Below are 15,529 nucleotides of genomic sequence, written 5' to 3'. Positions count from 1 at the left end.
GCCGGCCGGCTCCGGAAGCTGCAGGAGCCTGCAGGAGCCTGCACCCGCGGGTCCACGCAGCACACCCTGCAATCGACAGGACCCACACAGACCGTACCTCTTCCTTTTTGTTCTTGCAGTTTTATAGATTCTAAAATCACTAGTGAAGCTGGAAGAATTCATGTGTGGTATCATTTAGACTCTGAAGAAAAACACAAACTTCAAAGTGGAATAATTTATTATTCTAACCAAAGTACAAAGTATGGAAAATTAGTGTATCTGAAAGAGAGAAAGCTTCAAACTAGCAATTTCAGTTTGTAGCACCTTTGAAAAGAAATATTCAGAGTTAAGAGAGTGGCAGCAGAGGCCTAAGCACCCAGGATGACAGTCCTCGGACTTGGCTATGCCGTTCACAGAACAGGGCAGTCACCCGGCTGTCCTCGACGCCGTGAGCGCCACGAGAGAGGAGGAGGAAGGTGCTGGCCGGGGCCCGCGGCCGTGGGGAGAGGCGGCGCGCGCAGGCACGGGCGGAGGGCCGCCAAGCCTCAGATGGACAGCCCGAAGGCGCTGACGATGCAGTACATGGTCTTGTTCTCCCACCGCACGGTGCAGCTGCCTGCGGGGAGAAGGCGCGGAGCTCAGCCCGGGGAGCCGGGGGCGCAGCGCCCCGACCTCTCACACTTCTGCACGGCCCGCGAACAGAGAAGGCCGCTCCGCCTGGGCTCTCTGCACGGTGTCAGCAGGGGGCTCTGGTCGGCATGCACCCCGAGACCGCAAACATCCAAGTGCGAGCTTCAGAAAACCCTGCCTGGAAAACTCTAGGTCTCAGCGGGGTGGAGGAGGCACCACACGGCCTCAGGGAAAGGCCCAGGACAAGCGTTCACGGAGCAAAGGGGAGACCATACCGTCCGTAGAGCTGTCCCAGAAGCAGGAACTCGCCGTGTGCAGCCCCGCTCCGTTCTTCTGCATAATCACACAGGTCACTTCAACGAAAACAAACGTTTGTTAGAGAAATCTACTTGGCAACACACCTTTCTCTTCACCTACTCTCAGCATTCGGACATGGATCCCGTGATAGGTGTCCGTGGAACAGTCACCGGGACACACTGGCCCTGTGACAGTGGCACGCCACAGCCTGCCCCATCCTACCCCCCATGCCTGTTCCCCAAGAGTCTGGTGTGAAGTGCTGGGAAGTCCGTGACGTGTGCCCTGCAACTGTTCCAGCCGCCTGCCAGGCCCGCCGGGAGTCACGCGCACGGCACGGGGACCTGCCCCTACTGCTGTGCACATGCTCTGAGGTCACACGCCGCTGCGCCTCTCTTCTGACACCAGTCCCGCCCCTCAGCAGTGCTTCAAGAACCCCCGCAGTATGTACGAGAGGCAGAGGTGCATTACCGATGTACTTAAATGGCTTTCCCAGCTTGGTGAGTTGGCTTAAAGTTTGTTCTACTACGTTTGTGGTCCACTGATTCACTTTGCTGTGCTGGTAGGCATTGCCACCGATCGCGCTCTCTATAGCCTGGAACACAGAGCAGAGGTCACTGTTCGCAGAAGAGGCCCAGCGCCCTGCAGCAGGTCCCGCAGTTCCTCACCCGAGGACTGTGTTAACATAATCTGCCTGAAACGGGAGCATAAGCCATGAGCACCCTTCGCAAATACACCTTTAACAGCGTCCTCCTACATTAAGTGTTTTGTTTGTTTGTTTGTTTAAGATCTTATTTATTTGACAGAGAGACAGTGAGAGAGGGAACACAAACAGGAAATGGGAGAGGGAGAAGCAGACTTCCCCTGAGCAGGGAGCCCGATGTGGGGCTCAATCCTAGGACCCTGGGATCATGACCTGAGCTGAAGGCAGAGGCTTAACAACTGAGCTATCGAGGTGCCCCTCATTAAATAAATTTATATCATTTTCTAAAATCCACACTTATATAGGATCTGTCAATTTTTAAAAACATGTTGACTGAATTTACTGTCGACTGTTGTACTTGGTACCTGGAGATAATCTTTTTTTTCCTACTGAGGCTAGAAAATATTCTCCTTTGCCGATTCCTTTCTTAAAAGTATAGCAGACAGAAAAATCCTTACTGGTTGTACAACTAACAACATATAAACCTACCCAAAAAATGCTTCCTTTATCCCACATTTTCTGGGAATATGTTAACACTTAAGTGTACCTTTCAGATAATAAAATACGAACCCTATATATTACAATAATTATTTTAAGCTTATGATGAATTTTTCTGTTTGAAACTGTTTCTTTCCATCCTGCATCCTGGAGAGGGTTCAGAGTTTACTCAGGAATACATACGGCCGCTTGCCCCTACTCTTGCCCAAGTTTGTAGTTAGGCTATTACCATTTTATGATTTTCTGGGCCTCTTTATGCTGATGCCAGTGTGCCTGCCTCTAACTAAGTGGCTTTCTTCTCTACCCCTTTTCTAGCAAGAAACCAGAAACCTGCATTCTGATGACAGTTACGACCTAAAATCATTTGAGGAAGGCCCAGTTCTGTCCTCAGACACGGAGAGAGAAAGAGTCCCGGGGTCTGAGTGTGTACACTCGAGATGCATTAGGGTCTACTGTCTGGGACAAAGGCTCAGTGATCTTGCTTTTGAGGAACAAAGAGCTACCTATAATCACACCCTGATTTCTACCCATTTGTCCTGGGACTCTGAGCAGTCATTAAACACACCTCATTTAGCTTCTGGCCTTCTCCTGCACCCCCCACCCATTATCATAGCTTCTTCTCATCCTCTGACATGTTCTGCCCCCTCCCCACCTCGGGACAGAATGAGGTGTGGCGACATAGGTGCTCCTAGTTTAAAAGGACCTGGTTATTGGTCAAAGATCTGGATATTGGTCAAAGAAGTTGGGGGGTGATGAGGAAGAGGGGGGCATTGCCAAGCCGAACCTCTAACTTTGGCAGCTCTCCCCACATACACTTTGCAATTCACTGTTTTTCAGAGAGGGAGGAAAACTCCCCTCCAATTTTGGACTCACCCGAATCTATTACTGCGCAATCCTTAAAAGAGCTCAAGGGAAGAATTAACCTATTGCCAGGGGCAAAAAAGCTGTTGACACCAGTGACCATGGGAGAGAACCACAGCAATGTTACTTGATGCTTTCGTGGAGACTGGAAGAGTCTATGTTCAACTGCACTTGTTGCCTGGCAACTGAGTCAAACACGATGCTGAAAACAAGTGAGACCACAGGGGACCTCGCAGCAAGCCATCCCCACTTCTCCCAGTTCAACTGCGGCTCCAGCTCCAGCACCTTCTTGCTACCCACCCCCCGCCCCTTGTTCCATAAGAACACTGTGCGAAAACAAAAGCGAACCGTTACAGATTCTGAACAACAACTAGAAAATCACCTGTGCTGGCAAATAATGCATATGGTAGAACAAGATCATTTTGCTTTTTGGTATTGGTCACAAAAACAGGCTGTGGTTCTTCATCACTGTGGCATTAGATGATAATCTGCATTAGAGTCAATTCCAAATTACACACATACTCTCAGCTGGCACTTTAAACTTTGATCATCTAATGGCTTTCCTCTGGCTGATGGCTTCAGTCTGTGCTCAATTTACTCAGGAAGAGAAGGGACTAATGCGGAAAATCCTTCTGGCCTCATTCCCGGCCCAGGACTCTGCACTACTCCGGGCCCATCTGCTTCATTTCAGTCCCTCAAACACACCATACACGGCCCCGCCACAGGGCCTGTGCGCGTGCACACTTCCTGGAATGTCTGCCCCTCTTTTTGCGGAGTTAACACGACTCCTGCTCATTCTCCAGATTCTCGCTGTGAACACACCAAGTGAGTCAGATCCTCCCAGCACCATGCACGGTGGCACACGGTACACACAGGGAATCCACGGTTACATTTTCCAGTGTGATGATTTGGGAAGTGCCTGCCTGGGCCCGCCCTATACTGTAAACCCCTTGACAGTCAGTCCCTAAGGCCCCCTTGATACGTATTTTTCCAATGAATGAAGAACAAATACCCTATTTTGTCTTCCACTGCCATCATGTAAGGGAGGTACCATGGTGAAAAATGATGGAACAGGTAGTTCAGGAATAGAAGACAAACGGGTAAGCCCCACCTCGATCATCAGGTCGTAAGTAACTGGAAGTTAATCAGTTTTTTATATTCACTCTTTATTTGACACCAGAAACATTTACTTGTATACCATGACCACAAATCTTTTATGTTAAAACATTACAGAATTAAGTCTTGGTAATATTCAATAATAATGCTAATATATTACTCTTCCTGTCTGGTTTAAAATATATAATTTACATAATACGGGAGTAATTCTTATCTACATATTCACTGAAGTAAAAACTGTTATTTGAAATGCCAAAACACATAGGCTCAGTTGAAACAATTCCAAGATAGTATTTAGCACATTATTTTCACTCATAAAGCCATTAATCAACATTTTAAAAACAAGCATTCTTCCTCTTACCTCTTTTACAATGTTGCTCACTTCATCGACGACAAAAGCAGTCTGTAAGCAAGAAAATTAGTTAAGTTTGATGGCTTTACAAGATCGGTTTCCACTGCACTGATTAATGCAACGTTAGGTAATGAACACAATTTAGAAATGAGGACTTAGAAAGAACCAAACTAAATTTCCCATTTTACCAAGAGACTGAGAAATGCCGAGTGGCTCTTTGAGGATCACAGGGCAGGTGAGAGGCCGTCAGGAGTCTAGAGTATGTATATAACTTAAAGGGCTTTGGTTTGCTTTAATCATGCCATGGACCAAAAGGCTGACCTGACTAGATTCAATCTCTCTCTCCACTTCAACTGGCTGAATAGCATCATTAACAAACCAGAAGTTCAACGAGTTCCTTGAGTTTTGTTTAAATTAGCTGACACCTTTCCTGATGTAAACTGATTAGGAGGTTTGAAACTTAAAAACGTTTTGTTTTGTTTTTATCTACCGTTAGTGATAAAGTATACAATACTACTACTTCCCCAGAATTATGTGTCCTTTTTAATGCTGTCCTACTTCAGGACAACACTGGCTGCTGGCACGGCTGTTCTCCACCAGTGCCTCAGGATGAGCAGGGAGGTGGCTGCCACCAGTAATCTAATGGCAGGAGCTTAAAGATGGTTTTCTTTTTACACAGGGTACATTTGAAAGGGCACAAGATTCTGAGTGCTGCGAACAGTACTTAGCTCTGGACATTCATTCCTTCTAGAGGGCAGCCCCAGGCCCTCAGTCATTGTGAATCCTGGTGGAATAAAGTCAGAGTGCCCTGCTTCTGGCAGTGAGCTTTCCTGCCTGCTGGATGCCAACTACCAGGGCTCTGTCCACGCTATGCCTTTTCTCTCCATAGGATCGAGAGCAGACTGCCTGGAGCCCTCTCACTTGCTGTACTCACGAGCTGGCATGCTTGCAGACAAAGCCAACTCGCCAAATGAATGAAAATTTGCAGTATCTTACAGATCAAATGATTTGAGATTTAAAGGATCCTTCCAGGGACTTTCATGATACTAAATCATATGGAAATGTTCCTGTTTAACTAGCCATGTGGCTAACTAGGAAAAAGGTTGAAGGGCATTTCAGTGGACTTTTAGTGGAAAAGTGGACTTGTACAGAATCCCCTGAGCAGTTTCAGCTTCTTTAAGAAATAAGAATAATAAGCTGAGAGTAGTCTTATAAAAGTCCAGGTATGTACATGAAGTCAGAGGCTATGCAGGAAAGGCTAGTTCAGAAGAGAGTGGCATGGATTAGCAAATACCTAAGGCACCCCTACTAGAAAAAAGTCAAGGTCTCATCCTCCTAAGGGCCTAGGCCTTTATCTCCTGTAAACAGACACTCTGTTTAGCCCTTCAATTTACAGATCTGCAAGTGAGATCTGGAATAATGAAGTCCCTTAGCCACCCCACTTGGTGGGAGCCAGAATTAGAATGCCAGTATTTTTTTTTTAAGATTTTATTTATTTATTTGATAGAGAGAGATCACAAGTAGGCAGAGAAGCAGGCAGAGAGAGAGGAGGAAGCAGGCTCCCTGCTGAGCAGACAGCCCGATGTGGGGCTAGATCCCAGGACCCTGAGATCATGACCTGAGCTGAAGGCAGCGGCTTAACCCACTGAGCCACCCAGGCGCCCCTAGAATGCCAGTATTAAGAGGTTTCTCTTACAGTGTCATTTCCCCTTTTTTTGTTTAAGTTTTATGGCTAGTCCTATAATAAAGCTATTTTCCTAAATTAATTAGTTTATGGAGAAAAAGCTTTTCCTTTGCTAGATGCTCCTGAACCATGTCTTCTCATAATTACCCACTGGTTGTTCGCAGCATTCAAACACTGATACCACACGGCCATTCGTGGTACTTAGGAAATCAGATCAAAACTGAAACTCTAGCATCAGTCCTTAAGTCTTAGATGTTTTCTTTCCCCTCCCAACACTCCTGCTTACACTGTTTCAAAAATGTTAAAATATCAAACCTTACCAACTTCACCTATAGCGTTTATTTTTGACAGTCTGCATAATATGTAGGACTCAACTTATTTCAATTTCAACGAGAATTATTACTTAGCAAGAACAAAACGGGCAACTATTTTTCTATAATAGCCCCCTTCAGCTACCCTCCCTGGATGCGTGTTAAACTGAAGGAAAGCACGCCGTTAGAATAAATGCAAGTAATGGTGTGGTTTACCCTGCTTCTTCACTGAGGCAATGAGAGATTGTCTTTCCCCCACAAATAGGAGCTCTCACACCGACATCTCAGACTCAAACTGAAAATGAAAATGAAACTTAAGCAGCCGTGGTGGGTGTAAGCACCGAACTGAAGAACAAGGTTCGGGCCGGCAGACAAAGGCTCTCCCACAGGGCACTTCTGCATTTGTCACACAGCCCGAGACCTGAACGATGCGACTGCATCTGCGTGTCACGCGAGCACGTCACTCCGGAGTCTTGCACTAAAACATGAGCAGACACACCTGCGGCCTTCAGTCTTCCCCACCCGCAGACGCGCAGCACCTAGTGCAGGCTGGGGGTCTGCACCGCCGAAGAAAGGGAGGGAGATAGCAGCCTCCTGGCGGCCCTGGCCGCGTGGAGCAGGGTCGGGAGGGGCAGCAGGGCGGCGGGCGTGGAGAGGATCGGGGCCGTGGCGGGGCGGCACGGAGCCAGGTTCCGCGGGCAGCGGGAGCGAGGCGGGGCAGGGGTGTGGCGGGTCCGCGCGGAACCCAGACTCCGCGGGGCGGCGGGTGTGGGGCGGGGGCGTGCCGGGCCGGCGCTGGGCCAGGTACGGGGAGCGGTTGGCCGAGGGGGTGCGGCAGGTCGGGGGCGTGGCAGGCCCGCGCGGAACCAGGCTCGCGACCCGGCGGGGCCAGGGGCGCGGCCAGCACCGGCTGGCTCGGGACTCGGGACGGGCAGGGGGCGCTAGGGACGGGAGAGGCCCCGCCCCAGGAAGAAATCCCAAGGCTGCGGCACCCCTCCCGGCAGAAGGACGGGGCGCACGCCGCCGCGCGGGGAGCCCCCGCCCAGCCCCGAGCCCCGAGCCCCGAGCCCCGCCCCCGGGCCCGGCGCCGAAGCCCCGAGCAGGCCGGGCCGGGGGTCCCCGCGCAGCGCTGTGGAGGGCGCCGGTACCGTCAGTCTGCCCCGGAGACTGCCGCCGCCCACGTCCAGACGCGGCCTGGAAGCCCACACACGCCCTTGGCTGTTGCCGCCCACTTGCGCCGGGCGTTCTCGGCCTTCACCCTTCCAGTCCCCGAGCCGGCGGTTACCTCCTCCGCAGCCTGGTAGTCTTCCATCTTCCCTCCTGCGCGTCGCCTCCGCCTTCCTGAGTAGCGCGCACTGCGCAGGCGCACTCAGGCTCCGCCCTTCGACCTCCCGCCCCGCCCCGCGCCCCCACCCCCCCCCCGCTCCAGTCCCGCCCCGCTCTAGAGCTCCTCCCACGGCCGAGTAGCGGGGCTGGGGACTCGGGATCCGCCCCTCCTCGGATCCTCCCCCAGCCCACCCCGCCCGGGTGGTTTCCCTGGGAACCCGCTCAGTATCCCCGCGGCTCACAGGACCGCAGCAACTAAAACAAAACAAACGTGCAAAAGCCATTCTCCTGTCCGGCCCTGTCCGGCCCTTCCCTCCAGCTTGCACTGTGTGGGCTAATTTGAACAGTCGAATGAGTTCGGACATCTATTAACAAATTGTAAAGGGATTTCTGAATATGATGAGCTGCGTGAGAAATTGCTCTCATTCTTCCTGGAGATCCAGGATTAGGAAACTTTAGCTCTAAACGAAACCTTCCTTTGCGGAGGTAAATTTTCTATGTAAATGAGGTTTTTTTTTTCTTTAATGACCATTAAAAAAAACATTCTGGGTGGAAATTTTTTGTAAAATGCTGCACACTTCCTGGCTGCTTTAAGCAAACTGAGCTAAACAGACACTTGGATACAGGGGTCATTCAGAAAATTAATAATCGTACAGCCCTTGAACAAGAAGGGCTGGTCTATGGGCACCTGTTTGCATGTACTCTGAGGCTAAGATCTTTGCCTTTGGGGGCAGCTTTTTCTGGTTTTACTATGTCCTTGAAATCAAACTGTCACTTCTTACTACTCCAAAGCCCAGTTGCTAAAATTGACTTCCCAACCCCCCCAGGAAGAGCAGACCAGAGGCCCTTGAGATGTGGTAGAATTAAGCTACAGAGCTCATTTTCAATTCATTAGAAACCCTTGCTTCTACCCTCTTAATCTAAGTTCCATGAAGGCAGAAGCCATTTTGTTTGCTGATGTGTCCCCCTACCCATTCAGTTGTGCCTGGCACAAGTTGGTGTGTGATTAAAATTGAATGAATGAATGATTTCCCCAAAGGTGTCAGTTCTGCCTCGTGGCCAGCTGCGGAGAGCTGGCCAGTGGAGAAAGACCCCATCCCCTGCCTCCAGAGGGCAGGTGAGTGGAGGCACAGTGGTGAGAGACGCAACGCTGCTCCGCCTGGAGCACTTGACCTAAGTGATCGTTCTGAACTGTGTTTTTCTTCTCAGTTTTGTTTGGTTTCAGCTCACCTGTTTCAGGGTTTACAGCCTTGTGCCTCACATGTGACTCTAATTCTGACATTTCTTTGTCCTGGCCTCTGACCTTCCCAGGTTCACCTGAGATCCTATTTTAGGTGTCCTTCTCCTGCCTGCCGGCTTCCAGGCCCCCAGCGGCACCATGCCCGGGAGCCAAAGGGTCTTTTCACCATCTTCCGGTTTTCTTGGGCCACTCTGCGGTGGCCCTGGAGGCCAACTAGGTAAGTGTTTCAGAATTGTGTGCAAAGCCAGAGTGAGCAGCTTCTGAGGGACAGTCTGCATGTGAATGTTGTGACGGGACATTGTTTAGCAATTGCTCCACAGCCTTTTAGGAACTTTCTAACTCAAACGAGTGTGAATGGCTTCTGGGATGAATGGTGCGTCAATATTGCATAGACTTCATGTTGTGCCTGAAACTCACGAGCACGTGCATAAATCAACAGAAAACACGTAAATGTGAATTTTAAAAAATGTTACATGACATTAGCCTCTGTGCATTGGGGGCTGCTCTCCGATTTTAACTATCAAAGAACATTCATCAAATGATCGTGGCATCTAGCCTAGTGAGTCTGCCCCTAGAAATGGAGAAATTGGTCTGTTCATCTTCCGAAGTGTTTGTCCACTTGTTCTCCACATGCACACATAACACTCACTTGGTTTAAGCCTCTGAGCTGGAGCTGAGGCTACAGAGTTGACTGAGATATGATCTCTCTGGCAAATTTTTTAAAAATAAACTTTCTACAAACAAGTGGCCTTGCATTCTCTAGGTTTGGTGATGGAGTGCTTGGAAAAATGCAGCAATATGGTCGGCTATTCTGCCTAATGGTTGGATACTCTGTAGGGCTAAGGAATTTATAATACCAGGGTGTTTGGCAGTCCACTAGCTGCCATTTCCAGCGTGCGCAGTCCGCCGAGAATGAACATCCATCCCAAGTACTCAAGTGCGCACACACTGACTCCGAGCCGCTCATCAGTCTCTGGAAGTGAGCCACATTTTAGAAAAATTTTTCTTTTCTGCACAGTAAGTCAGTAGAATGAATCTCTGGTTTGTTGTTCAAGGTGGGGGTGAGCCGTGGGTTGGCAGGTGTTGTGTGCTTTCTCCCCTCAAATCGAATCTCTTAAATACAAACTCTTTAAAATAAGGATTAGCGTCGCCAGTGTCTTCGTTTAGCAAGTGTGGGCCGCTCGCCACAGCCGTGTCACCCGGGAAAAGAGTATCACAAGGCACAGATGGGTCTCGCAGGGTTGTCTGTGATCTGCGGCCCCTCACCACCCAGATCCAATCTTGTGGACGTTCGTGTTTTCCTGCCTTTTCCTGTGCCCATGTTGTGACCATGGAGTCACGACAATAATAAGTCGACGATCATAAGAATAACTCAGCAGCAAAGATGGCAATGCCAAACACCCAGGCCTGAGGAATTCAGTGCTGTAATGGAAAAGAAAGTAAACTTGTGGCTGACTCCTCTCTGAAGTGAGTCCGCTGCTATGAAATTACATGGGAACCAGATTGGCTAGGAAATGCCAATCCTTAGATCTGCTGTGAGCTGGGAAGTGCGGGGGATCGGACTGCAGTCCCTCTGTGCCACCAACAATGGCAGTCCCTCTTCCTCCTGACCCTGGCTACCTCCGCCCCATTCCTGGGACACTAAGTGCCCAAGATCCCCCAACTAAAGGATAACCTAGGCACAGTAGCGGCCTCCAGCTGATATTTCTTCATGACTGGTTGATTTTTTAAAAATATTTATTTGATAGAGAGGGAGGGAGAACATGAACAGGAGTTCACTCCTGCCTCTCATCACAGGGAGAAGCAGGGAGCAGGAAGCCCAACGTGGGGCTCAATCCCAGGACCCCGGGATCATCACCTGAGCCGAAGGCAGACGTTTCACTGACTGAGCCACCCGGGTGGCCTGACTTTTATGCTATAGTAGGTATGAAATAGTTGCTCAGTTCTGTGTATAAGAAAAGTACACTAGATTGGTCAGCATAGGCTGAGTTAGCCGCAAAAACAAATGGCCCTCGACTCCTGGGCATTGATAACAACAAGGTTGTATTCGTCACTCATACAACATGACCATCAGGCGTCCACTATGGCTCCGTCCATGTCTTCTCCATGCCAGAATCGTGGAGGGAGGAGGATGGACAGGGAACGGCGGCCCGTGCGCTGGCTAGGAGGCACGGCTCGTACCAGGCAGGGGTCACCTCTGCTCACATCTGTCATACAGAGCAAGTCTCTTAACCAGCCGGAGTTTACAGGTAGGAACATGTAAGGAAGAAGAGGGCTACAGCCCGGCACATGGAGCATTCAGAAGGTTTCCCTTAGTGATCAGTCACGTTTACTCTCTTTGCCGACTCCTGACCGCTCACCCATTCTGGGGCTTTCTCCTTCCACTGCTGCTCTGGTCTAATCCCCAGGTTGGCCCTGTGTCACCTCTCTTTAGTTGCAGATGGGATCTAATTGATACCTATTCAATTTTAACACCCATTTCTTTTTTTTCTAAAGATTGTATTTTTAAGTCATCTCTGTACCTGATGTGGGGCTCAAACTTACAACCCCGAGATCAAGAGTTGTCTGTTCCATGGGGCACCTGGGTGGCTCAGTGGGTTAAATCCTCTGTCTTTGGCTCAGGTCATGATCCCAGGGTCCTGGGATCAAGCCCCGCATCAGGCTCTCTGCTCAATGGGGAGCCTGCTTCCCTTCCTCTCTCTGCCTGCCTCTCTGCCTACTTGTGATCTCTGTCAAATAAAAAAATAAAATCCTTAAAAAAAAAAAAAAAAAAAGTTGCCTGTTCCACCAGCTGAGCCAACGGAACCATCCAGTGCCCCTCCATACCCATCTTCCAACCCTTCCCTGCTGTCCACTGTGGTCCAAGGCCTTAGGCCCGTGGTCTCCAAACTTCTCTAATTTTGCTGCTTTAGTAGGAACAATTTTTGAGCATGTATCCCAGAATTATGTGCACTTCCATTGTGATGCATTAAACTATGAATCCATTTATTAAGCTTTCATCAAGTTAAAGTTTTAGCTTCTTAAAAATAAATCTAAATGGAAGTTCTGATATTTTCTTACTATATCCTGCTGTTACAGGCTGAAGTGTGTCCCTCCTCAAATTTGTATTTTGAAGTCCTAACCCCCAGGACCTCAGAATGTGACATTATATGTTTGGAAATGAGGCATTATTTGGAGATGGGGTCTTTAAATAGACAGTTAAGTTAAAATGAGTTCATAGGGGGATGCCCTAATCCAGTAGGACTGCCTCCCAGACAGCACAGAGAGATCTTGTGAAGACCGAGAAGACGGCCATTCACAAGCCAAGGACAGAGGCTTCCAGAAAGACACAATCCTCCCGACACCTTGATCTTGGACTTCTAGACTCCAGAATTATGAGGAAATGAATTTCTGTGGTTTAAGCCACACAGTATTAAGGTATTTGCTCCAGTAGCTCTAGCTAAGTAATACACCTGCTTTGGAAATTATTATCATAGGGTTCCCTCATTCTAGAAACCTTTTCTTCCAAATATTCCTAAATGGATTCACTTAGTATCTTAGGCTGCAAATAATACTATGACTACTAAATAGTTTTTATGTATTAAAGATCTTCTTGGGTTGGGGGTCCCCAACCACAGTCACTCTGGTACTGTCTGATGTGCATAATAAATGTCTGTGAATGAAAGGAATGGACTCGAAAAATGAGGCGAGAAGCTCGCGACCCTCGCCGGGAAATGGCTCTGAAAGGCCACATGGTTTGCTCAAGGTCACTCTGCTCTGTCTCACCCCAAAGCTTGCCCTCTTAGTTCACTCCTGCCTCTCGTCACAGCCCACTACCCCCCTCCCCCCACTCGCCTCTTCTCTTCTGCTGGTGGAAGGCACCATGTCAGGTCAACATTCCCAGGACACAGAAGAATGAGATTCCAGAACTGAAGAGCCAGAGGAATGAGCCAAGTGAACCTCATTCACAGTTGAGGAAAGCCAGGCCCAGAAGTGTTCAGAGAGATCTGGTGACTCCCAAGGCCACACAGTGCACGTTATCTTTGTTTGTCATTGGATTTGCCTGAATCATTTTCTCCATTTGAGTTCACACTAGCTCACCCTCAAAAGTGAATCTGAGACCCTCAAAAGAGCCCAGTAAAAAAATGGAAACACAAGTCCAGAGAGTGGGAGAAGCTCTATGTAGTATAAATATCTGACAGAGGACTCTGATCCTACATATATAAGGAACTCCTCTAAGTCAATAACAGAAAGACAGATAAGCCAATAATAAAACAGAAGACTTGAACAGGCCCTGCATTGAAGCAGATATCCACTTCACCGATAAGCATATAAAATCTGCTCAAGTTGCTCAGCTACCCTAAATATCAGGGGGGTGAAATCAAACCATAATGCTATAGCAACACACACGGACCAGAATGGATCAACTAAGAATGGCAAATAATACTAAGTTCTGGGGAGATGCGGAGCAACCAGAACTCATTTCTGGTAACGACTTCGGGAGAATGTTTGGCAGCTTCCACTCATGTGGAGCACATGCTAACAATTCCATTTCTAGGCACAGAGGGAACAGAAACACGGACGAGTATTCACCCAGATACCACAGAAGAATGTTCGTGACCGCACCATCCGTTCTAGCCCCCACGACGAATCACGCAAATGCCCATCAATAAATAATACGGTAGAGAAACTTTGTATGAATCCATACAATATGCCACCACAAGAATGAACAAACTACCTGTGAAACCGCTTAAAAACCCAAAGTTGGACGAAAATCAAAATGGGGGCGCTAACGTTTCAGCAAAGCTTTGTTTTATTTTCTTTAAAGAATTTATTTATTTGTCAGAGAGAAAGAATACACACAAGCAGGCAGAGAGGCAGGCAGAGAGAGAGAGAGGAGGAAGCAGGCTCCCTGCCAAGCAAGGAGCCTGATGCGGGACTCGATCCCAGGACCCCAGAATCATGACCTGAGCTGAAGGCAGCGGCTTAACCGACTGAGCCACGCAGGCAACCCCAAAGCTGGATTTTAAAGTAACCTTTCCCGTCTCTGCTGCAAACCTGCCCTCCTTCCTTCTTAGCCTTTTGTTTCAGGAACCCAGGACCAGCCTAAAGACATGACTAAGGAAAACTCCTGTCAAAATCTGCTAGCTCCTGTATTTCCCTATAAAACCCCCGAGCTCCTTCCTCCGGGCGGGGCTGGCAGCTTCTTGAAGGAGGTAGCCTGCTGCAGCCCCCTTCGCCCCGCAGAGGAACAAAGCTATTGTTCCTCTTTATTCCCAACTCGGTCTTGACGTTATATTTTGGCTCCAAAGCATGGAGGTTGGTTTTATGTCAGCAGGTGCAATGGTGTGGTTGGGTCTCATAAGCAGGCTGCCCTAAAAGCCAGACCCCAAAGAGTTAACATGATATACATTCATTTACACGAAATACCAAAAGGGGACAATGAATCCGTGGCATCAGAGGTCAGGATAACCATCATCTTCGGGGCAGGGGGTGGGGGAGGGAGTAACTGGAAGGGCTGATGGCGGGGTTTCCGGGGTGCTGTTAGAATTCTGTCACTTGATAGGGGTGTGTTCACCTTGGGAAGACTGAACAATCTTGTGCTTACAGTTCGTATCCCATTTTCCATGTATCTATACTTCAGCAACAGATACCCCTTCCCCCCCACCCCCAAAGTTAATTGGGGGGTGTCATTCTCCAGTTCACAGCTGTTCTTCAAAGTACAGTCATTCACACTTGAGGTCAGTGTGAAACCCCCTGCAGAGGGGAACACATTTGAATCTTCGAAGGTTCTAGTCTCTCTTGAGGTTTCCTTGGGGGGACTGAAACGTTTCAGGGTTTCAGGGGCGTCAGCTTCGCCTGTCCTCCTGCTAAAGACCTAAACCGCTGGTGTGCAAGAGCCCCTGGGCGTGGCTTCAGGTGGCTTCGCTGCCGGGGTCCCGGGTGATGTGGGGACAGCCGCAGATGCCCCGGGGCGGGCCCCAAGGGTGCACCGCTTCGCTCCGGCCTGACAGGAAGGAAAGAGAAATGCGTCAGTTGTTCCAACGTGAAGAAAAATTGACTTCCTTCTCTCCAGGACGGGCGCCCCTGTCTCTTCTCTCCAAGCAGATGCCAAGGTAGGAGAACCTCCGAGTCCAGCGATCCGGGTGCGTTGGTCCATGGGCAAGGCGGGTAGAGATGACAGTGATTGTGACTTCTCCTAAGTTAACGACATTGCGAGGGTGGGAGACAAAACCAGAGAAAAGTTAGAGGATGACTTGTAATTTATTGAATAGCATACGTTTAAAATGTAGGATGACCATCTAAAGGGAATGGAGAAAGTCCTTGAGACTTAGTTAGAAACCAAGCCAAACCAAAAACACACTATCTAAGTCACGGGGTGTGAATTTTTTTTAAGGTGGTGTATGTCTCGATGGTATTTATATCGTATTTGTACTGGGTGTATTGGATTTGTTTGCTTTCTTCTGTGGCTTGTAAATTCGTGTACATAGAGTTTATTACTGTTCTGTTCTGAATCTACTTCATAAATTCAGACTGTTTTGATCACAGATAATTT

At 48.9% G+C, this 15,529-nt stretch overlaps 2 protein-coding genes across 6 annotated transcripts in view; one reads left to right on the top strand and one right to left on the bottom strand.

Annotated features, from left to right (window-relative positions):
• Positions 1-199: 199 nt before the first annotated feature.
• Positions 200-7,822, bottom strand: DYNLT1 (dynein light chain Tctex-type 1). The gene is made up of 5 exons (XM_004770865.3): positions 7,714-7,822; positions 4,443-4,484; positions 1,375-1,498; positions 885-962; positions 200-595 (listed from the first exon to the last, which is right to left on the bottom strand). The coding sequence occupies exons 1-5, from the start codon at positions 7,738-7,740 to the stop codon at positions 525-527; spliced, it is 342 nt and encodes a 113-aa protein (XP_004770922.1). The 5' UTR covers positions 7,741-7,822; the 3' UTR covers positions 200-524.
• Positions 7,823-14,929: 7,107 nt separating this feature from the next.
• Positions 14,930-15,529, top strand: part of SYTL3 (synaptotagmin like 3) — a 79,143-nt gene continuing 78,543 nt past the window's right edge. For 2 of the 5 annotated variants that reach the window (XM_045080093.1, XM_045080095.1), the window contains exon 1: positions 14,932-15,089. The gene's annotated coding sequence lies outside the window, so the exon portion shown is untranslated. Of the gene's footprint in view, positions 15,090-15,529 lie in introns of all 5 variants that reach the window. The other 3 variants (XM_045080097.1, XM_045080096.1, XM_004770864.3) reach the window with 3 other exon arrangements.

The sequence above is a fragment of the Mustela putorius genome, unplaced genomic scaffold, assembly GCF_011764305.1.
Source record: "Mustela putorius furo isolate JIRA1106 unplaced genomic scaffold, ASM1176430v1.1 tig00000450_pilon_pilon_pilon, whole genome shotgun sequence".
Classification (NCBI taxonomy): Eukaryota; Metazoa; Chordata; class Mammalia; order Carnivora; family Mustelidae; genus Mustela; species Mustela putorius.
The sequence above is the reverse complement of the archived record's forward strand: the minus strand, read 5'-3'. Positions and strand labels throughout refer to the sequence as shown.

What these genes read in the sequence shown, in the direction of transcription:
- DYNLT1 (XM_004770865.3), bottom strand. Translation starts at nt 7,740, where the DNA reads ATGGAAGACTACCAGGCTGCGGAGGAG. An exon ending in ACTACCAGGCTGCGGAGGAG is followed by an intron (nt 4,485 to 7,713) that starts GTAACCGCCGGC and finishes TCTTGCTTACAG; the next exon opens with ACTGCTTTTGTCGTCGATGA. An exon ending in CTGGGACAGCTCTACGGACG is followed by an intron (nt 596 to 884) that starts GTATGGTCTCCC and finishes TTCTCCCCGCAG; the next exon opens with GCAGCTGCACCGTGCGGTGG.